The sequence below is a fragment of the Apis laboriosa genome, unplaced genomic scaffold (assembly GCF_014066325.1).
Source record: "Apis laboriosa isolate Shangri-la unplaced genomic scaffold, ASM1406632v1 scaffold262_cov140, whole genome shotgun sequence".
In the NCBI taxonomy this organism is placed as follows: Eukaryota; Metazoa; Arthropoda; class Insecta; order Hymenoptera; family Apidae; genus Apis; species Apis laboriosa.
Genome location: NW_025222562.1, coordinates 451931 through 474509, shown reverse-complemented (window position 1 = coordinate 474509; position 22579 = coordinate 451931). Strand labels below are relative to the sequence as shown.

General features: G+C 22.9%; 4 protein-coding genes across 11 annotated transcripts; 2 read left to right on the top strand and 2 right to left on the bottom strand.

The window, feature by feature from the left end:
- The first annotated feature begins 2930 nt into the window (after positions 1 to 2930).
- Positions 2931 to 9493, top strand: LOC122713664 (methanethiol oxidase). 3 transcript variants are annotated; one of them, XM_043934336.1, is made up of 8 exons: positions 2931 to 2977; positions 3522 to 3685; positions 5572 to 5751; positions 5928 to 6231; positions 6331 to 6591; positions 6876 to 7209; positions 9121 to 9243; positions 9327 to 9493. In XM_043934336.1, the coding sequence occupies exons 2-8, from the start codon at positions 3527 to 3529 to the stop codon at positions 9373 to 9375; spliced, it is 1410 nt and encodes a 469-aa protein (XP_043790271.1). In that variant the 5' UTR covers positions 2931 to 2977; positions 3522 to 3526; the 3' UTR covers positions 9376 to 9493. The 3 variants fall into 3 exon arrangements, with proteins under 3 accessions (XP_043790271.1, XP_043790270.1, XP_043790272.1); XM_043934335.1 differs by having other exon boundaries at positions 2956 to 2973; XM_043934337.1 differs by having other exon boundaries at positions 2956 to 2973; positions 9335 to 9477.
- A 284-nt stretch (positions 9494 to 9777) lies between these two features.
- Positions 9778 to 11302, top strand: LOC122713658 (protein BUD31 homolog). Of its 3 annotated transcripts, none has more exons than XR_006346519.1 (5): positions 9778 to 9955; positions 10071 to 10193; positions 10283 to 10526; positions 10717 to 10830; positions 11164 to 11302. XR_006346519.1 is itself a non-coding variant. In XM_043934327.1 (3 exons), the coding sequence occupies exons 1-3, from the start codon at positions 9862 to 9864 to the stop codon at positions 10498 to 10500; spliced, it is 435 nt and encodes a 144-aa protein (XP_043790262.1). In that variant the 5' UTR covers positions 9781 to 9861; the 3' UTR covers positions 10501 to 10707. The 3 variants fall into 3 exon arrangements, 1 of the variants encoding a protein (XP_043790262.1); XR_006346518.1 differs by having other exon boundaries at positions 9781 to 9955; positions 10283 to 10557; XM_043934327.1 differs by lacking the exons at positions 10717 to 10830; positions 11164 to 11302 and having other exon boundaries at positions 9781 to 9955; positions 10283 to 10707.
- Positions 10918 to 13461, bottom strand: LOC122713659. The gene is made up of 2 exons (XM_043934328.1): positions 12476 to 13461; positions 10918 to 12250 (listed from the first exon to the last, which is right to left on the bottom strand). Exons 1-2 carry the CDS (start codon positions 12731 to 12733, stop codon positions 10988 to 10990), a joined length of 1521 nt encoding a protein of 506 aa, XP_043790263.1. The 5' UTR covers positions 12734 to 13461; the 3' UTR covers positions 10918 to 10987.
- Positions 13462 to 14799: 1338 nt separating this feature from the next.
- On the bottom strand, positions 14800 to 20579 carry LOC122713655. Of its 4 annotated transcripts, none has more exons than XM_043934321.1 (6): positions 20248 to 20579; positions 19192 to 19263; positions 18487 to 18886; positions 18141 to 18333; positions 17704 to 17918; positions 14800 to 17611 (listed from the first exon to the last, which is right to left on the bottom strand). In XM_043934321.1, the coding sequence occupies exons 4-6, from the start codon at positions 18232 to 18234 to the stop codon at positions 14990 to 14992; spliced, it is 2931 nt and encodes a 976-aa protein (XP_043790256.1). In that variant the 5' UTR covers positions 18235 to 18333; positions 18487 to 18886; positions 19192 to 19263; positions 20248 to 20579; the 3' UTR covers positions 14800 to 14989. The 4 variants fall into 4 exon arrangements, with proteins under 4 accessions (XP_043790256.1, XP_043790258.1, XP_043790257.1 ...); XM_043934323.1 differs by having other exon boundaries at positions 18579 to 18886; XM_043934322.1 differs by lacking the exon at positions 20248 to 20579 and having other exon boundaries at positions 19192 to 19857.
- Between the last annotated feature and the right edge of the window lie 2000 nt (positions 20580 to 22579).

Here is a 22579-nt window from a genome sequence, read left to right as displayed (position 1 = left end):
ATGATTCTATTGATGATTTAAATTTTGAATATTAAATTTTAAAGCAAAAAATGATATACTTCATGAAATATTATTTAAATGATATTGAAAAAAATTATTTTTATATGTAAAATGCAGTGATTAAATTTATAAAATAAAATTTTTTTTATTTTTGATGTTTTATTTATGAATAAAATAAAAGAATTATTAAAAAATTATTAAAAAGCCTAGTTTTTAACGGACGAAATAGAAGAAAAAAAAAGTATATTTATTAGTTGCGGAAGTAAAAACTTTTTTATAGAGATGAAAATTAATAAAAATAACTATTTTGAAAATTAACTTTTAATAATTTTGAAATTAAAAAAATAATGAAATATTTTTATTTTTCCTGCTTTTATATAAAATATATTTCAATTTCAATAAAATTTTAGACTTCGTCTTAAAAAGCAATTGGATTAATGTAAAATAGCTCATATAATGTATGATATATATATATATATATATATATATATATATATATATATACTCCATTATATATGTATACTATATACTAATATATTATATATATTAACATATATATATTCGTGAAATATCTTTGAAAAATCGATTTTAGAAATTAATTAACAAAAAAGTTGGAATATAAAAATGTTCGAAACTTATTTATTAAGTTTAAATTTAAATTAAAATTAAGTAAATTTAAGTTGCTTATAAGTTAAAAAAATTATTAAATAAGTTTTAATCGATTTTATTTTTGTATATCAACTTTTATATTTATTTTAATCTCTAAAATTGATTCTTAATTATATTAATACTGTACATATAAAAATTGTAAAATTAAAAATAAATTTCAATATTTTAGAAAATAATGTTTTTATATGTTTATATTTTTATTTTAGAAAATAATCTATTCATAATTAAAATATTAATTGTTTTTAAATATTAATTTTATTATAATAATTATTTTTTTATAATAAATTTTGTCAATTTATTTTTATATTAGTCATTTATTCATTAAATATTATAATGATTAAACTATTTCTTTTGAAATATTTTTAAATATGAAAATTTTTCCAAAATTAAAATAATATATTTTATTTAATAAGTAAAGTTTAAAGTATTTTAATTAATAAATAAAATTTAAAATATTTTATTTAATAAGTAAAGTTTAAAATATTTTATTTAATAAGTAAAGAAAATATATTTTTATGTTGTATATTATGAAAATATATGAAAATATATTCTATATTTTATATTTATATATTTATATTTATATATTTAAAAAGTAATTATAGGAATATATTCTTTTCAACAGCATTTTTAATCATAATAATTATAATAATTTCTTATGTTTGTAATAAAGGAAAATTCAAACAGATTTTCTACTCATTTTTTGTAATAAATATGTTGAAAAATATACTATGCACGATGTTTGTGGATATATCGCGTGCATGATCTGATAGTATTGTTTAACTAAGTCGAACCCTGCTAATAAATATATATTATAAATCAAGAAAATTTATTGATAATAAAAAATATTTTTCTATTTCAATCTGTTGACGATCATTAGAGAAAACTTTTTCTTTCTCTTATTTCTTTCTTTTTCATCTCTTTTTATTTTAAATTTAAATTTTCTTCTTTTCTTTCTTCTTGATCTTAAATTAAAGTAGATTTTAATTTATTTTATTTAATATTTACAAATATTATAAAATTAAATTAATTATTTAATTAATTATTTTATTGAAAAAATATTTGATCTTAATTTAAAATTAATGTTAAAAAAATAAATAATTAACAATTATTTTTTACATTATACAAATGTTAAAATTCAGGTAATCTTATGATTTTGATATATCTATTTTGAAAGTTAGTAAGAAATAACTTTTCATTTTATTATAGTAATAATAATTTTTTTTGCAAATATTACAAAAATTTTGATTGAGTTTTATATATATAGAAAATTGAATAATTATTCGGAATAGAATTTTCTGATTTAATTTTAATCATTTTTAAATATGTAAAGGATAAGATTTTGAACAATATATATTTTTAAATAATTTATTACAACTGCTTAGTTAGTAATTTTCAAAATACAAAAAAAATTACTATTCAAAAATTACTATTCATTACTATTCAAATTACTATTCTTAATTTTCGAGATATTTGCAAAAAAAATTACTACTAATTACATAGAATCTTATACATATCTATCTGTATATATGTATTATAGACGTAAGTCTCTGAATATCATTTATTTATTGTTTTTATATATTGCACAGGCAGACTTCAAAACAATAATGTTACAAAACTAATTTTTAACAATAATGTTAAAGAAACTATTACTTTATGAATTATGATGCCTTAAAACTTAAATGTTTCAAATTCAATGCCAAACTTAAGAATTCTAAATCCTTCGAACAATGAACATATGAATATATAAATATTATTATTGATATCTATAATTATAATTTCGATTATTGTAATTGAGATCTTTCAAAGATTTTATATTTTGTTTTATATTTTATTTTTATATTTCGAAAGATCTGTAAAATATTCTCAGCATTGGATTTGAAACATTTTAAGCCCATCATAATTTCATGAATAAGTAGATTTTTTATTAATTCATTCGTTATATTTTACTTGCTTGTTATTATCATCATAAATGACAATCACATGCTTATGCATACACAATCGCAAATATAAATATATAAAAGAAATTCTATGTAATAATAATATCTTTTTTTGCAAATATCTCGAAAACTAAAGTTAAGTGATTTTTCCATTCATAAAATATCAAATCTCATTAATAATAATAAATAGAATATTAAAATAATATTATATAATAAATATATGTATATGTATATCTATACGTAAGAACATGTATATGTATTTATATATGGAATGTGTCATAGAGTTCCCTTCTCCAATTCCATTGTCATTATATAACATTCAAAGATAGACATTCTCAGATAATACTTCAACATTCAGTGACACGTAGTAAGTACGTATTAAAAATATATATTTCTAATACATCAAGATTGATTTTATTTCAATAAAAATTGAAAATAATTATTTATAATATTATTATTATATTATGGAAAAATATTATTAATAATATTTATTTATTTATCATTATGATATCTATTAATTCCTTCTTTTTTTGTTCATCATCTAATTAGTGTTTATTTTTTCTCTTATATTCATCTAATAGTGTTTAATTTTTAATCTTATATTTTTTTATTCTGTTAATTATTGAATAACATAAAATTTACAGCATCATCGATTGACCATTATAAGAATGCTACCATTATAAGAAAGTATATAATAATATAATTATGAAATAATATTATGCGATAAATATAACTCATACGCGAAAAGATCATATATCTGTTTACAAATTTAACTTTCTGTTAAAATTTATATCTTAATTTAAAATCTCTATATGAAATGTGATCTAATAATGAAAACATATAATGACATAACTAAAATAGCAACGCAAATACTTCACATTTTTTTATACATATATACATTCAATTATATTTTAGATACTATGAGTTGCAGTGGTCCTGGTTACAGATCGCCAAAAGCAGCAATGCTCGAAGGCCCACGTGAGAAACTTATGTATGTAGTGTGTATTCATACAGATAAAAATAAATCTGATATTCTATGCACAGTTGATATAGATCCTAATAGCATAGATTATTGTAAGGTATGATAAATTTTATTAATAAATATATAAATATATAAATAATAATATTATATATATATTTATTATATATATAAATATATTGAATATATTTAATATATATATTTAATTATATTTTAATATAATATATTTTAATATACTATATATGTGCAAAATATGAATACTTGGAATATTCAGTTATTTATATCTGCATATTACATTATTTCAGTAGTATAAGAAAATACTAATAGAGAATGAGAAAAATGTTAGTATCTAATAAAAACATTAAAAACTGAATTAAAATAAAAAATAATTGATATAAATAATGAAATATTAAATCTTTGTTTATATTTCGATAACAATAGTTAAAAATATATAATATAAGAAATACATATTGTAAATATAAAATAAAATAACTGAACAAATCATACTATGATAGAATATAATCATTATAAGAATCACATAATATGTATAATACAGAATTAGAAGGATGAAAAATCTCTTATAGAAAGATTTACTCTTACAAAGATTATATATAGATTGATTACTTAATAGTCCTAATATATATAATTCACACGTATATTAATTGAGAGTATTATATCTAAATAAATAATTATATTGTTTATCTTATCATATAATTATATTGTTCAGATAATCATCAAATTTGTACTATTTATATATTTATTTATTGTATAGTATTTATGTATTTTATATTTATATATTAAAGTATATACATACTAAATTATTAATTCGTGTAGAAAAATCTTTTAGAAAAAATTATAAATAAAGTATACAATACAAATTGCCAAAATCTTGAACAATTTGTCAAAAAAGCCGATTTCAATGATATGAAAATGTTAAACTTTAAGAGTTTTATCTTGTTAAAAAATTTTAATAATTTTTTTCATTTGCAATAAGACATTTCTTTGGAACAAAAATAAATTTATTTTTATTTTTTTAACAATCTTAGTCGTTTTAAGAGAATTAATTTATCAAGAATAGGATAATGAAATAATTACCATATTTAATAATAATAAATAAATAAAAATATTTTTTTGAAAGAAAAATAAATCCTAATTAGTTTAATTATTTAACTAAAGCTTATCATTTTGAACAATATTTCATATTATTGTATAGATATAGATAATCGTTTCATAATAGTCATATTTCTGTATATTTTATTTTTTTTATTTAATGGTTGAACTCCAATAGGCATATATTCTTATAAAAATAGGCATTATATATTCCTATAAATAGGCATATATATCTATACTATATTTCAAATACATAAGTATATATTCACATTCAAAATTATATGTGTATGACAAATTACCTACATGCGAAACTAATAGATGTAGATAAAAAATTTTAACATTGCGTAAAAACGAATACATTTAATATAAGAATTATATTAAATAATATATTATATTATTAATTATAAGAAATATTATTTTAAATCGCACAAAACTTAATATATATAACTTATTAATGTAACTTAATATATGTAACTTATTATATATTTTATATATAATTCAAAAACTAAAAAAATTAACTGATTATATAATATATGTATAATATAAGAAAAACTTGTTCAAAATGTTGTTCTTAACAACATGTATATAACATTTTAAATTTATTGAAATTAAATAATCATCAAATAAGGAAATTTTTTATAAGTTCACTAAAATTTTGTAAGAAATGTTCACTTCCATATATTATAATATATAAATAAAATATAATATTTAATATAATATAATATAAATATAAGATATGAATAAAATTTTTATTTTTCACATATATTAAAAGATAATATAAAACACAATAATTTATACAATATTTATATGGAAATTTCTATTAGAAATTTGCATATATATTAAAATTTGTTCACAAAAAATATTTACGTTTTATAGATTATTCATAAATTACGAATGCCTCACATTGGTGACGAATTACATCATTCTGGTTGGAATATTTGTAGCAGTTGTCATAATAAACAACAAAAACGAGATACTCTGATACTTCCATGTCTAATGTCCGACCGTGTTTACTTCATTGATACAAGTTCTGAACGAACTCCATCAATCAAAAAAGTTGGATTATGTTTTATTATGGTTTTATATAAATAATCGAAAATTTTCGATTATTCGCATATATATTTTCGCATATATATTTCATTATAATATCATTTCAAATTTTATACAATATTTCATGTAAAAGAATTTATTTCAATAGAAATAAAAATAATTGTTTCTGTTTTTTTAATAAGGTATTAAGTTCGATAGAAATAAATCAATATGGGATATCAACTTTGCATACAAGTCATTGTTTGCCAACTGGTGAAATTTTGATTTCTGCAATGGGTAAACCAAATGGGGATGCTATAGGTGAATTTCTTTGCATCAATGCAGAAACACTTGAAATAAAAGGTACCTGGACCATAGGAGAGAAAAAAGCAGCATTCGGTTACGATTTTTGGTATCAACCGTATCATGACGTACTCGTTGCATCTGAATGGGGCGTACCTAGAATTTTCAAAAAAGGCTATACTACAACTGATATAGCCGATCCTAGTTAATTATCATTTTCTATATTTATCAATCATTGCTTATTTCCTTATTTGTTTATTTTTTATTTAATAATTTTGTTTTTCTTTTTTCCATATTCTATAGCAATATATGGAAGAAGCTTAAATTTTTATTCATGGAACGAAAGAAAATTGAAACAAGTTTTAAATTTGGGTGAAGATGGAATTGCGCCACTTGAAATACGATTTCTTCATAATCCAAAATCTAGCGAAGGATTTGTAGGATGTGCGGTTACTTCAAATGTATATAAATTTTATAAAACATCAAATGGAGAATGGACTGCAAAAAAGGTGATTCAAATTCTTAATAAACAAGTAGAAGGATGGATTGCTCCACAAATGCCAGGTACATGTATACTTCTATCTATACAAATAACATGCAATTCAAATAAACAATACTTTATAACAATATTATATAATATTATAATATTTATAATAATATTATAATATATAGAATTATATATAGAATAGAATTTATTATTAAAATTGATATATATTTACATATTTATCATTATTATTATTATTTATTATTATATCATTTCAATATATGTAACAATTTGTAACATATGTAACAATTTTTATTAAAACAATTATTTATCATTTATTTTTATTATATGTTTTCATATATAGGAATGATAACGGATATTTTGATTAGTCTTGATGACAAATATCTCTACTTATCAAATTGGCTTCATGGTGACGTTAGACAATATAATATTTCTGATACGGAAAGACCAAAATTAGTTGGTCAAATTTTTCTTGGTGGCTCAATTTTAAATGATTCAAAAATTCGTGTAATTCAGGATAACGAACTTACTGAACAACCGGCTCCAACTTATATAAAAGGCCGACGTCTTTATGGATCTCCACAAATGCTTCAATTAAGTCTTGATGGAACACGTTTATACGTGACCACTTCCATTTTTAAACCATGGGATCAACAATTTTATCCTGAACATGTCAAGTATAAGTTAAAACATTAATTAATTTTTATTTATAATTTATTTATTTAATAGTTTATTCAATTTTTTTTAATAAGTAATAATTATTATTTTTCTCTACTTTCTATATATATTCATACTCATAAAATTAAGATTATTAATTTGTATATAAAAATAAAATGAAAGAGAATATAAGAATATAAAGTTCTTATTGTGCTTTATAAGTGTACAAAAAATTTTTTCATTACAATAATTTATTTATACAATGAATTTTAAATTAAAGAATGTTATATTGTCATATTATTTAATCACTTCAGGAAAAAAATATTTTATTTATAATATTTTATTTTATAATAATATATTTTAATTTAATTATATAAATAAGTTACTGTTATTATTATTATTATTATTATTATTATTATTATTATTGTTAAAAAAATTATTAATGTAATAATTTTTAAAATATGATAAATACTTTATATTTTATATTTTTATATCATTGACATAATTTAAATAATATTTTTATGTACAAAATAATGATCTCAAATATAATTCTAAATATAAATATAAATAATGTAATAATTTTCATAGAAGATTATTACATAAGAAGATTTAAAGAAACAATGAAAAATATATATGTTTTCAAAACAAAAATATATTTTCTCGTATTTTCGAGTTCTCGTATATATAGAAAAAAAGATATTTTTTGATATAAAATTAAATTGAAAATATAGAATAAAATTTTCATATATAACTTTGTTTTTAAAAAAATTAAATTTAAAAATTTGTTGAACGTATGATAATCTCATATTTCATTTTCTCGATTTATTTAATCATGATTACATTATCTATATTTACAAAAAATGCAAAAAAAGATTAAATATAATTTAAAAAAATAAAACACTAACAATAAATAAATATTAAAAATATTGCCTATAAATTTTAATACAAATTATAGAAGTGAACTGATAATACTTTTTTCAAATTTTTTATTTGTTCAAGTACTTGAATATTATCTTTTAATTCATGATATTTTAGTTAGACAATGATAATTATATTATATTAAACAATTAATATAACACCAAGCTATAATGAAAAGTATAGTTAATAATTTTGATATTAATTAACAAAAATAGTGATATGAACAAAGTAATAAATATATGCATATCCAATAAATTTTCAAATTTAATTTTTCAAAAGAGCCACATAATAAAAAATTTATTCTATATTTTTCAGAAATCGCTTTTTTTTTGATATGTTACAATTTCAAAAATACTTATTTTATATTTAATTTATATATTATATAAAAATAATTTAATAAAATTTAATAAAATTTTAAATAAATTTTCTAATATTAAAAAAAAAATTGTAATATTTACATTTAAAATTTTTACATACATATATTTTCATAACTTATTCTTTTATTCTTATATATTTACACTTATCCATCAGTCTTATCAACTTCGATAATTTCATAATTATTTTATAATTCATAATAATAAATAAACTAACAATAATGTAAATAAATAATTGTAATTTATATATATGTAATATATATATGTAATATATATATATATATATATAATGTAATATATATATATAATAAATATAATATAATATATATATATATATATATATAATGTAATATATAAGTAAAAATAATTAAAATTTCGAATAAAGTTACTTTAAATAACAATTTTATTTAATACATTTATAAAATGCATAACATTTATTCATAACTATATTTGATCTACTTTATAACCTCATCATTTATTCAATGTTTTGAATAATAAATTATTAAAGTAATTTTATTCTTAACTTCAACCGTTAAAATTTTGTTCATCTCTGCTATATAATGTATAATGTATAATGTATAACATATAATTTTTAATGTGTTAAATAATTTTTAATGTATAACATTTATTATTTATTAGAAATGGTTCAACCATGGTCAAGTTGGACATTGATATTCAAAATGGAGGTTTAAAACTCGATGACGAATTTTTGGTAGATTTCGGTATAGAAAAAGATGACATTTTACTTGCACATGAAATGCGGTTTGAATTTTATTATATTATTTAATTATTTAATTATTTTATATATATATAATTTCAAAATAATAATTATAATTTTTTTTTAGTTATCCAGGAGGTGATTGTACATCAGATATATGGCTACCAGAAGATTAAAATATTCATTGATTCACAATATTTTTTTTATTAGAATTAAAAATAATATATTTTAATCAATATTCTTTAAAAATATTAAATTTTATTAATTATAGAAAAGAATATTTTTAAGCATCTTTTTATATCAAATGATATTTTTTTAATGACAAACTAACATATTAATAAATTATTTGCCTTTAAATATATTTTTTTTAAATTTATTCTTTTATTTTTTTTTCCTTTTCTTTTATTCATCCTATTTCTGATTTGTATATTGATAAATATACAGATAATATATTTATTATTTATATTTTTGATTTAATAATTTGATTATAGATTATTAAGGTATGTATTATATATATATATATACATATATATATTTAATTTTGATTTTTGCACATGCAGTGACACTAGTGTTTACATTTTCAATTTTATTGTGTCCATGCATAACATTGCTGACGCTGTATTTTCTTGAAAAGTTATTTATTATTTTCTTGTAAATTAAAAATGCCAAAAGTACGTAGAAGTAAAAAACCTCCGCCGGATGGTTGGGAATTAATTGAACCAACATTAGAAGAATTAGAACAGAAAATGCGAGAAGGTAATGATAATGATAAAAAAGAAGTAAAGGTTATGGTTAGAAGATTAGGTTAGAAATGAAATATTTTTATCTTATACAATTTTTTAATTTGAATTGTTTTATATTTGGATTTCAGCTGAAACAGAACCTCATGAAGGCAAACGCAAACAAGAATCTTTATGGCCTATATTTAAAATACATCATCAAAAATCACGATATATATATGATTTGTATTATAGACGGAAAGCTATAAGTCGTGGTCAGTAAAAAATATATAGATTATTTTTTAATTTATTTCAATTTATTTTTATTTAATTTATTTCATTCATTCATCATTATTTTTTTCAGAATTATATGATTATTGCCTGAATGAAAATATAGCAGATAAGAATTTGATAGCTAAGTGGAAAAAGGTGGGATATGAAAACTTATGTTGTTTACGTTGTATACAAACCAGAGACACTAATTTTGGCACAAATTGTATTTGTCGAGTACCTAAAGGCAAACTTGAAGAAGGCAGAATAGTGGAATGTATTCATTGTGGATGTAGAGGATGTTCTGGATAACATTTGGCAATAATAAATAAAATAAGATGCGTATTTACATTTTTGTCAATTGACATTGTATGTTATTAAACACTTTCTTGCATAATATTAATGATCTATGAAAGTATTAATATGAAAATTAGAAACATATGTATATCTTTATTATCGTTTTTATCATATAATTCTAAGTATTCGTATAAATTTTAGAACTATATTGCTATCTTTATATAATTGCAGGTTTTTCGTATTTGAATTATTATACACTACAACTAATTGAAGTATACAGATGAATACAAAATTCTTAATCTCGAACAAAAAAATATATCACTTTTTTAATATGAAATACTTACTGTACGTATAGAAATTAAAATGAAATGAATAATCTTTTGTTCAATTTTAAAAATGATGTAATAAAAATTGAATAAGATTTACAATATTAAACATAATATTGTTTATGTTTTTCATATATTCATTTTTATTTATATTTTTGATATAAACGCGAAGTTTTTTAATCGTGATATTTTTCATACAGTTCTGTAAAAATTGTTTGACTTTCTTTATGAGCAGATGTTTGCAAACATTGATTGTTTAAAATAATATATCTTTTACCTTTTCGCCAAACTGTAGCAGTTGGTAATGTATAAGTTTCTTTGTTAGTATGATGAATTGTATTCGTTTTCGCAGATAAAAGTGAAATAGCGGAACGACATTCTGACGTAGTGAAATCACTTGGAGCAGTTTGTGTAGCAATTCCAATGATTTGCCAAGAATATTTAATACTGCAATTACAAATTGGTTCATCATCGACAAGAGTATTTTCTTTAACTAAACTGTCCAAAAGTGTTTGTGACGTTTGTGAACCTGTACCAATCACCTGCCATGAATATTTTATTTTACAAGAATGATGATCATTTTTGTGCAAATCTGTATCATTTTGAAGTCGAGATCGATTTTTTGTAAGAAATGATAGAATTGAATAATCAATATTTTCCCGAGAATTATTTTCAAAATTACGCGTAGATAAAATTTTTTTATGCATATTTTCTATTATATCTGTCTCATTTGTTTCTGAAAAATTGTCTGATGTTGGAGGATGAAACATTGAACACCGAATTTCTTTAAAGGCATTCGATTCAATGCATTTCATTGGATATTGTGATTCTTCTCTTTGATTAATAATAGTATTAGAAATTGTATCTCTTATGGTTACACCGACATTTCTTAAAACAGAATCACAATAAGGATCAAAGAAACATTGTTTTTCAGTTCTGTCATTCTTCATTGTTGTTGTTATAGCTGTAGTACTTAATGAAATATTTGAAATATCGTTAGATATAATTGAATTATTTAAGATATTGTTTTCAGATATCTTCTCGCTAGAACTTGGGGAAAAACATTTAGTCCGATTAGAATCATATTGTGATGTATAAATAACATTCTTCGGTTTATGTAATTTTAATTTTTTATTATTATTTGTCTTTGAAAAGTTTGACAAAATATTATTAATGCCATCAATTGATAATTTTCCATTAGTTTTATCATTTTTCTTCAATTTATTCGATTTAGCTATATTCTTATTGGAAAAAGATTGATATTTAGAAAATGAAGTCAAAGGCAAATCAGAAATTGACGAAGGAAATACTAATATTTGTTTTTTATTTTGCGATCGTACAGAGAATTCTTTAGATTGATCATTTATAAAACTATAACTTTTGTCAATTAAATGCGATCGTTTTTTTGACATTTTTACTTCATGTTTGCTTATATTAGTCTGAAATCATTAACGTTGCATATTAATTATTTTATTTTTTGTTTTTTTTTTTTTTCTAAAAAAATCTTGTACGCGTGTATAAAAATTAAAGAAGAAAGTAAAAAAGAAAGAAAAAAACAGATAAAGAAAACTTAGAAAAACAGAAAACTAAATAGGTGAAAAGAAAAATTCATTTTCGAAAAACATGTTTTAAATATACTACTAGATTTGTATATATGTTTTTACCGGAAGACAACATGGTTTTTTCAACAATGATACTGTTATGCCGTTGTTAGATTGACATAATTTATAAAACTCTGTCTTGCGCTTGGGAATATTGCTCTGTATTGCATCATTACGTTTCTTGGTAAATATGGTTTTCGTTACAGGTACAAAAACATTCTTCGTGATTACTTCGATATTCGGCACAAATGATGCTTTTGAATTTAAGACATTTTTAATTTTTGACATATGACTATTTTTTGTGACAGTTTTAACCTCCATTATGTTTCTTAATCGAATATAAGCTACTAAATGTTATTTCTGTGGTTCTTTTTAATTTATGATGTTTACTTTTAAATTTGTTACATTTCGAAAGTAAATGAAATGAAGAAAAAGTAAATGGAAACAAAGGTTAAACAACTTCAAGAAAGAAAAAAAATCAGTTAGCTATATAAAAAAAAAGAAAAAGAGAGAAAAAGAAAGAAAAAAAAAGATTCCAGTCATATACATTTTATCGAGATTCTCTTATTCATGTAACAATTTTCATTGGATATTCATTAACTACAATAATTTTTTGCTAAAATTAGAATCTATTACTTAATAATAAAATAAATATTACAGACATATTTAAAAAATAATCATATTATACTACAAAGAAAAAAAAATATGTTATGTAAGTTATGAAATTTATACAATTTATGTATTTATTTGAATTAAAAAAGAAATCTGACAATTCAATCACAAAAAATTGTAGTGAATTTATCTAATAAGATTAAATTTTTTTTTCTTATCCCATCTCACAGAGGATATTTTTTATTTGTAAAAAATATAATAATATTATAATGCTGACATTGCTGACAATAGCGATATTTTCAACGATGGAAGTAATGCCGATAATGACGAGAAACGATATAATAATGATAATATAATCATGTTTCGTATAATCACAATACTTATTATTATATTTATTATAAATATAATAATAAATATAATTTATATAAATATAAAAATAATTTATTATAAATATAGTAATAAATATAATAAATCAATAAATAATATAATGCATATAGTACATACATATATATAAATATATCAATATTGAAACTAATATGAGCCATGTTGCTTTAAATTATAAATATTATAAAAATATTAATGATATTTATGATATTATTATAAATATCATAAAAAGAATAATATGAAAAAAAATCTAGATATTGATGAATTTAATTCAAAATTAACAAAAAAAATAGTAGATTAATAATAAAAGAAAAGTATAAAAAAGTAGTAAATTTCGATTGTCTCAAGAATTCTTCATCAAGTTGACAATATTGATCATATTTACAAAAATCTAAAAAATTAATTAATGATAATTCAATAGCGTAGTCAACTTGATCGAACTGAAAAGACAAATAGATTTCGATAAATTTAATATATCATTTCCAATTTGTCTTTTTATATGTAAGTATTTACGATGATCATAACATCATTTCTAATGATTGATAATATATATGTATGTAAACACGTGTAAACGTGCACGCACGCACTTTTTTGTTATAACACTTTACTTCACACCTGATAGTGAAGCTTTAGTAAATTTTATATCAATGTTTTTATAAAATTCTAAATTATTATGATATTAAATATAATTTAATTAGAGAATTTGATTTATATACAAAAAAAATGTAATTTATCATGAAATTATATAATAACAATTTTATCAATGTTTGGTTTAAAGATTATTTGCTCGAGATGCACTTTTATACTAAACACTTTCTATTTCTTGATATATACAATTTTATTCGGTATATCCTCGAGAAATAACACGCGTACGTATCATTACGAATGTATAATGTATACATATAAACATCCGCAGGCACTCTTATCAGTATATATAACGTAAATATATTGTGCAAACATAAATTAAATACATACAAATTAAATATCTGAAAATGTTATCTTATCAAATCTCTATTTACGTATATATTATGGGAAAAAGATATTTTTTAATATATATATAAAACAATATATATATTATATATATAACAATACATATATTGTTTATATATTTCTTAATTTCTCGTATTTATACTACATTCTCTCTCTCTCTCTCTCTCTCTCTCTCTCTCTCTCTCTCTCTCTCTCTCTCTCTTTCTTTCTCTTTCTCTGCATGAACATATATTAACGCATTATGTAGATAGAATATATAGATGAATGTATACCTAAAATATTGAATTATTTTATTTACCTAAAATATTTTATCAGTCATTCACCTAATTTGTCATTATTTTTTGTTCCTTATTGATATTATTACTAGCATCAATTAAACAAATAAAATGATAAAATTTTTTTTTAGATTTGCACTGAGCTCGAGTTCATAAATAATATAATATTATACATGAAGTATTAAGAATTAATTTATATAAATCATAAAAAACAAAAATAAGAACAGGAAAAATTGTCAATGATTGCATATGTGTAATCGTATTTTTTTTTACGTTTGCATTTGTAATTGTATTTATGTTTATATTCGTACCTCTGTCAATATGATACATGAATATCTCTAGAAGTAGTTCGTTGCCTACAAAGTTTACAAACAGTAATTAAACAAAGAAAACCGAGAAGAATAGCAAGAGCTGCACCTAAACCAGCTCCCGCCCATCCGGCAGAACCAACAACGCTAGCCAAACCTCCGACACCATTTCCAGATCCAGAAATAATGCCATGCTCACTAACAACATTAGCTCCACAAGTTTCAATGGATTCATCATTCGGTTCTTCAACTGTTGTCAACGAATCGGTATTGTTATGTACATTTTTGAATATTGATCGAGGCTCTAATACAGGACAATTAACAATACCATTGCAAACAAGTCTCGCAGGAATACAACCAGAATCGCCCGGACATTGAAATCCACAAAATTCTTCAAGTTTCTGTGTATTTAGAGCACCTGAAGAATCACGTGGTAAATGATACAATTCTGTCCAAGCAATTTTAAATGCGGCTCTTGCTGGTGCCATAGAACCAGTAAATTGAACAATTACGGTTGGCCATTCAAATTCTTCTTGCTGATAATCCGGTGGCAGTGATGATTGTGATGGCAATTGAAGATGAGTTTGAGTTTGAATAGAATTCATATTAAAGCGTCCAGAATCATGATCTCCAGATATACGAATATTTGGAATGATTTGTGCTGCCGATATAATCGGCATTTCTCTAACATAACTAACATTTTCACCGCATATACTAAGAAATGGTTCAACAGTTCCAGGTAAAAAAATTTCTAATTTTCCATCTTCACAGGATCTCGAAGCAAACTTAATCTTGTCGAAATGCAACCAAATATCTCTATCTCGATTAACACGTAATTCCCAGATACATTTAATTGATCGAGGTGGTGCAACATATCCGAGCGCTTCATAGTGAGGAAATTCAAATTCACCATCGGTTGTAGCTGATAGAATTGCTGGTCCACATAATGGACTGTGAGCAAATTCATACTTTGCTTCGAATAATGGTAAAGATTGTTTAAAATAGCTCGCTGCAGCATGTGCACCATCCACCAGAAGTTTTAATTCAAGTCTTTCTCCTCTTGAAACTACGCGAAGTACCGGTTGTCTTTCACTATTCGGTCCATTATTAATTAATTTATCAACTATTGTTGATCGACAAATGCAATGACTTCTACCAATATTATTATTTTGTTGTTGACGTTGATGTTGTTGCTGATATTGGTGTTGTGAATATTGCTCAGTAATATCAATAATAGATGGTTCTCGAATAATTAATCGATCAACTCGACTATCCCAACAATTACCACATTGTGCGTACGGATGTTCTTTAAAATTGACTGATTCTACAATAAGAATCACCCTTGCATATAATCGTTTGTCTGTGATAAAACTATAAGTGCATGAAAGATCAGCTGGTGGATCACCTGGACGTTTATAAACGAGAGTATTAAGCGGTGATCGAAGTTTACCAGAACGTTCTTTCCAGGAAGTAAATGTTTCGTCGCATTCGGTTCCAGGTACAGGTGTACCGAATCTTGTTGCATTAAAAAAATCATAATGTGCCCAATAATATAAGGAACTACCAGAATAACTTCCCGTTTTGCTTTCAAATTTGACAAATAAAGCATTTGAGCTGGATACGAAATCATGTTTTTCCATTGGTTTACTAAATGTATCGCAAAAAGTCTTTATAATTTTAGCATCATCTGGCCAGTCGGCATCATAAAGAGTTAAACTTTCACCGCAATCACCGTCATATGGTTGAATAGGTGATTCGATGCGATTAACTCGAAAACTAGGAAAATAAAGTCTTGCAATTTCGCCGGGTCGACCTTTCAGAAGATAGGTACAACTAGTATACGGTGGATACCAATGTGCCACCGAGAGAAATATTCCTTCATTACCACTATGTAAAGATTCACTGTTTAATAGCCAATCACAACTACCATTTCGAACACCAGCAGTTTCTACATGGCCTGGCCAATTACCAACGTTAAAATGAAAACCGGTATTTAAAAGAGGTCCTGCTGGTGACGAAACAAACTCTACGTAAAGATCTTCACTAGTACCGATTATACTATAAGGAAATTTCCCCATACCACAGAAGGTACCAATAGTCGGACTGGTTTCATCTTTCCCATCGTAAACGCGTATGTAATCATATGGACAGTGCTCTGAGCCAGAGCTTATCGGTCTCATAGGACAAGTCATTATGTTTTCACATCTTTGTCCATCAATATTAAATTCTTCATTTTCAATGTACAATTTTATAAAAGGCAAACGTGTATTGAGATGATATTTGCAATGTAACGCTCGCGGATAAATGCCTGGATAAGCCGGACTTTGTACATAACATGTTTGTAATCTACAATCTTTGAAAACTCGTTCGCAATAACTGCCAGGCACAATTTCACCCCTTCGATTTGGATAGAGTTCCGGATGTTGACCATATCTTAAATATACTTCGAATTGTTGTTCTGCACGAGAATCAAAACTGAAGTATGTTTGATCCGTAAAATTATCCGCGTGAAATATCACACGAACAAAACTTGTTTCAGAAATAAATGTTTGTGGTTGCTCGGACTCACCACAATAAACACCTGGATCTTTTCGATTGCTCACCTCTGTTTTTGTATTTCCATCTACGATCTGTGGATGGTATAATTATATGTTTTTTTTTTTCATTTTTAAACTTTCTAATATAAATGAATAGTCGAAAAAAATTAGGAATATATGCATACCTGTAAATAACCTCCGGAACAAGTAGTAGCATTTTCCAATACGCCAACTTTAAATTTCTTGAAACGAACTCGCAGAATCCAATCTCGAGGAGTTCCACGAAATGATCGAAAACGATACCAACAAGATAATGGTTTCCCCCAATTTGTTGAAGTTACAGCCGGACTCGATACATCTTCATATAAATCTACTGTCTTGTTACAATGATCTCGATCCGCTGAGACATCCGAAAGAAAAAGGAAAGAAAAGGAAAATAAGATAGGAAATAAGGAAAAGAAAAATCAAAAAAAAAACAGGAAAAAATAGTTATATATTATTTTCATTTTTCTTATTATTTAAATTAATAATAAAATACATGAAAAAGAAAAAATTGTAATTGAATTAAAAACAATTGATCAATATTTATCATGAATGAAAAAATATGAGAAAAGAACATTACCTCTGCGGATAGCAGCAGGACTGGGGGTGGTAAAGAATAAGAAAAAAGCGAAGAATCCCCAGCCCCAGATACCCGATACCACCGGTATAAGCATTCCAAAATATGTACACCGTTATATGATCCTCTTATATTGTCAATCTAATTTCTGATTTTTTTTTTCTACCATTGCTTGTTTTTTTTTATAATCCAATACCTACAAATCCAAATATTTAAATATAAATATATATACGATATCTTATAAGATACAATGATATATACATAATCAAATTTTGATCTGAATGGAACAGAATGGAATTTATTTACAAAAATAAAAATACATTAGGAAAAATGCGAAATGGATTCTTACTTGATACCATTTTTTCTTCATCTTCAGTTTTATATTACAAACATAATTCGCAGACTATAATCAAAGACAATTTATAACAAAAATTCATTTACTCGTTATATGGATTAACCAAGCCCGGAAATTGCTCATTCCGTCATTTGCTCGTTCACTCCAAAACGGGGCTGATGATAATTGATTCAATCCGTGTTAACTCTCCTCTTGTTGACAGTTCAGGACCGAGCAAATTATATACATATATTCTTCGACTCCCCCTTTTCTATATGCGCGGCTACATAACTTTCACTCTTTCAGTTTCATTTCCTCTCGAATTCCTCTTATTTTTCTTTTTTTTGTTCTTTTTTTCTTTTCTTTAAACTCGTACATAAATAGATTTCAAAAATTTTCCAAGATAACAAAACACCTATATCGATAAATAGAAAAGAAATTATTTTTCAAAAAATATAAAGTGATACAGAATGATATTTGGAAATAGGATATAAATTTAATGCATAAATTATACAAAATAAAATGAATTTGCTCGCGTGTAAATACAAAACAGCAATAAAAATAATTATTATAATCATTATATCATTATATCATTCATTGTATATATTTTTGTATTTCATTTTTATTCTTCTTTAATCACGTTTATAACTTAACATGAACATATGTTTTATCAAGTCATATTATATTTTTCCTTAGATGAATGAGCAAAAAATTACTTACTTATAATTAGTTGAAGTATCTTCAAAATGAGGTCGACATTATATTGTCATGATAATGAGGCACTTTTACTACCTGTAGAACGCGAGAAAATGATGTATATTTAGAATAATATAAATCATAATTAAAGATTTAAAATATATTCATAAATTAATCGCTATTAGTTCATAAATTATATTGTAAAAATATAACGAAATTTGTGATATACGATTAACATATATAAATTCGTATAAATATACCACATTTCTTTTTCTATAGTTAAAAAACGCTATCCGCAGATTTCAATTCAATGTAAATTCCATAAATTTATCAATTATATCAAAATAGGTTAATTAACCAAAAAGTCAAAGATATCTTGTACAAAATTAATAATTTTTTAATTTTTTTTTATTCACATAGTTGCATTGATAAACTGAATACGCGCTAAATACTGCGCGAGCGCAGACAAGGTTTTTAGTAGATAATGGATACCAGGGCACTGCATTATTGAAAAATTATTAACAAACTTTTCTTTTTTATCTTAATATTTTACTTATTCTTTAATTAGAAATTATATCCTTTCGCATTTTTCCTCTGTGTTTTTGCTGTTTCTTTGTCTTTATTAATACGTATTGAATTTAACTTGATCAATTATTGTTATATTATATAGTTATACATATATACATATAATTTTTCTATAAATTATTCTCTATTAAATATATATATATATATATATATATATATATATATATATAGAGAGAGAGAGAGAGAGAGAGAGAGAGAATAAAAGAAGCTTCAAAAAGAAATGAAATCAAATAAATGTATATTTATCAATAAATGTGTATTTAAAATTAGTGTATTGAGAAATAAAAGAATAATAAAAGAATAAAAAAGTGCAATTAAAATAAGAATATAGCAAAAAAAGAAAATAATAAAGAACAAAAATTATTAGAATATAAAAATAGCAAAACTAATAAAAAAAGAATAGAAATAGACATAGAAACAGCAAGAACAAGTTTTCAAGAAAATGAAAAAATGAAGAATAGTAAACGAAAAAAATAAATTGAATCACTACTATACCAGTTATAAGATACTAAAATTCCATTAATAGTTGATTGAAAAATTCGAATCGCAGACTGGATGAAAGGCTAACTGGTTTGCTGCCTGTCTAGTTGACTGGATAGATGGATGGATAGCTGGCTGGCTGGTTGGTTGGTTGGCTGGTTGGCTGGCTAGCTGGCTGGCTTAACGTCCGATGAGAGATTCGGGTCGAACATCGCGCAAACTCTCTACACCCTCTTTCTTCTTCGCTTTCCCTCTTGTCCTCTTTCACTTCTCTTTTCTTTCTCATTTCCTTTCTCTGTTTTCATTTCTCTTACAACCTTTTTTTATATTTGCTTTTTACAAATACATTTTATATTCCACTTTTATATTTTTTTCACCAATATTTAAGTATCTTAATTCATTATAATTCATTAACACTATATTATTTTTATTATGTTCACTTTTTCTATATCATATATAGAGATTCACAAAAATTTAAAAATGTTTACTTTAATTTTTTATCAAATATATTTTTATTTTATATTTTAGATTAAATTTTTCTTCTACTTTTATTAAGTAATTCTTTTGCATTTCAATTTTTAAAAATGACTGACAAAAATACATATTTATAACTAATTAAACCAATTTTAAAAGTTAATGATTCAGAAATTATAATCAATAAAAATCTTTAATTGATTAGAAATTGTGAAAAAAGGAAATAAAACTATACTTCGTACTTGATAATCATAAAAGAAAAAAATATGAAATTTTCATATTAAAAATGAAACTATAGATTAATAATATAATAATTCAAATGTAAAGATAAAAAAATTTACTTTGTTTCTCCTAAATTTGCCTATTTCATAAGAATTTACTGTGTTTTTCTTTCAAATTCGCGAAAGTATTATATACATACGCATACATTTTTATGCATAATTGTATATATAAAGCAAGTATATATAAACTTGATTAAAAAATAAAAAATGAAACAGAAAAATAATTATTCAAAAAGTTGATTCGTTGAATAAATTATACAATTGATATTTTAAGGAACTTCAACACCACGTATCGTCATTCTATTTTGTTCTTGCTCTTCTCGTGAAACGATTACGATATATTTCGTTCATATATTATTTACTTAAAGAAAAACAGATTAATATTTATTTAATTTGATTTTGCAATACAATAATTATCATCAATGAAAACTCAATACAAGTCGTAAGTATACGACTGAAATGCATCTATGCAAAAGATAAAATATGTGAAAATATATTTAAAAAAGTATATATTTAAAAAATCAAGAAAAAATCGAATAGAATTAAATTTGAATATATAATAATAAAGTCGAACTATTATTATTTTGAATTCGATCATGATTTAAAATTATATCTTATTTTCCTATCTCGTACCACGAGAGCAAGCAGATATTTTTTGATCATTCTTCAACGCAGAGAGAAATATTTCGAAGCAATCAATATTCGTTTAAGAGTTTATTTACAAGTGGCAACAAAAATACTATCACCTCTTCCTGTATGATTATAGTACGTTAATATCTTCCTTAGATAAACAGGCACGTCAGAAAGAAATTTCGATCGACGTATTCAGCATAAGATTATTGCTTATCTTTCTTTTTCCTTCTTTTTCTTTTTTTTTTTTTTTAAATAGAAACATTGCAGAATCATACGCAGAACTACATCTAAAGTTTGTGTCTACGACTTGCGAGCATTTCAATGAATGCGAATTGTGTCATAATCGATTTCAGTGATCGATTAATCCAACGTGAACAATCGACGAGTTCAAAAATCGGAAAGGACCAGAGAACAATATCTTCTTTCCCAATAATGGCTGAACAACGTCAATAAAAACAATGTTTGAGAAAATATTCAAAAAGATGTACATAATTAGATATCTAGTTAAATTGATTCAAGAAAAAACACTATAATTCATGCTAGAGATGGGATACTTGAAATCTTGAAATTTTTTGCTATTTTTATGATTTGAAATTCTCGGAATTTAGACAAAGAGATTATTTTATATAATAAAAGTAATTTATATAATTAATTAACAAAAATATTATGAAAATATGAATTTATTTTTATTTAAATAATAATAATTTAATTTAATTTATGATATGATTTCACCTATTCAATTCCAAAAGTTAATTTTTTATCAAAAAAAATTATCGTTACCATTAATTAATTATAAATCTATGTTCGAAAAATTATCATAGTTGATTACGAATCTGCGATTGAAAAAATTAAAATTTGTAAACATTTTAATTTTTAACAAAATAAATATTTTTTAGAAAAAAAGAAAGAAAAAGATAAACATTTTTAGATTTCAAGAATTTCGAAACTTCGAAATTTTG

Excerpts from the sequence above, each read along its gene's own strand:
- LOC122713664 (XM_043934336.1), top strand. The coding sequence starts at position 3,527 with ATGAGTTGCAGTGGTCCTGGTTACAGATCGCCAAAAGCAGCAATGCTC. Across the intron at positions 3,686-5,571 it reads ATAGCATAGATTATTGTAAG|ATTATTCATAAATTACGAAT; the intron begins GTATGATAAATT and ends TACGTTTTATAG. Across the intron at positions 5,752-5,927 it reads GAACTCCATCAATCAAAAAA|GTATTAAGTTCGATAGAAAT; the intron begins GTTGGATTATGT and ends TTTTTTAATAAG.
- LOC122713658 (XM_043934327.1), top strand. The coding sequence starts at position 9,862 with ATGCCAAAAGTACGTAGAAGTAAAAAACCTCCGCCGGATGGTTGGGAA. Across the intron at positions 9,956-10,070 it reads AGAACAGAAAATGCGAGAAG|CTGAAACAGAACCTCATGAA; the intron begins GTAATGATAATG and ends TTTGGATTTCAG. Across the intron at positions 10,194-10,282 it reads ACGGAAAGCTATAAGTCGTG|AATTATATGATTATTGCCTG; the intron begins GTCAGTAAAAAA and ends TATTTTTTTCAG.
- LOC122713659 (XM_043934328.1), bottom strand. The coding sequence starts at position 12,733 with ATGGAGGTTAAAACTGTCACAAAAAATAGTCATATGTCAAAAATTAAA. Across the intron at positions 12,251-12,475 it reads AAAAACCATGTTGTCTTCCG|ACTAATATAAGCAAACATGA; the intron begins GTAAAAACATAT and ends TAATGATTTCAG.
- LOC122713655 (XM_043934321.1), bottom strand. The coding sequence starts at position 18,234 with ATGCTTATACCGGTGGTATCGGGTATCTGGGGCTGGGGATTCTTCGCT. Across the intron at positions 17,919-18,140 it reads TCCTGCTGCTATCCGCAGAG|CGGATCGAGATCATTGTAAC; the intron begins GTAATGTTCTTT and ends CGGATGTCTCAG. Across the intron at positions 17,612-17,703 it reads GTTCCGGAGGTTATTTACAG|ATCGTAGATGGAAATACAAA; the intron begins GTATGCATATAT and ends TACCATCCACAG.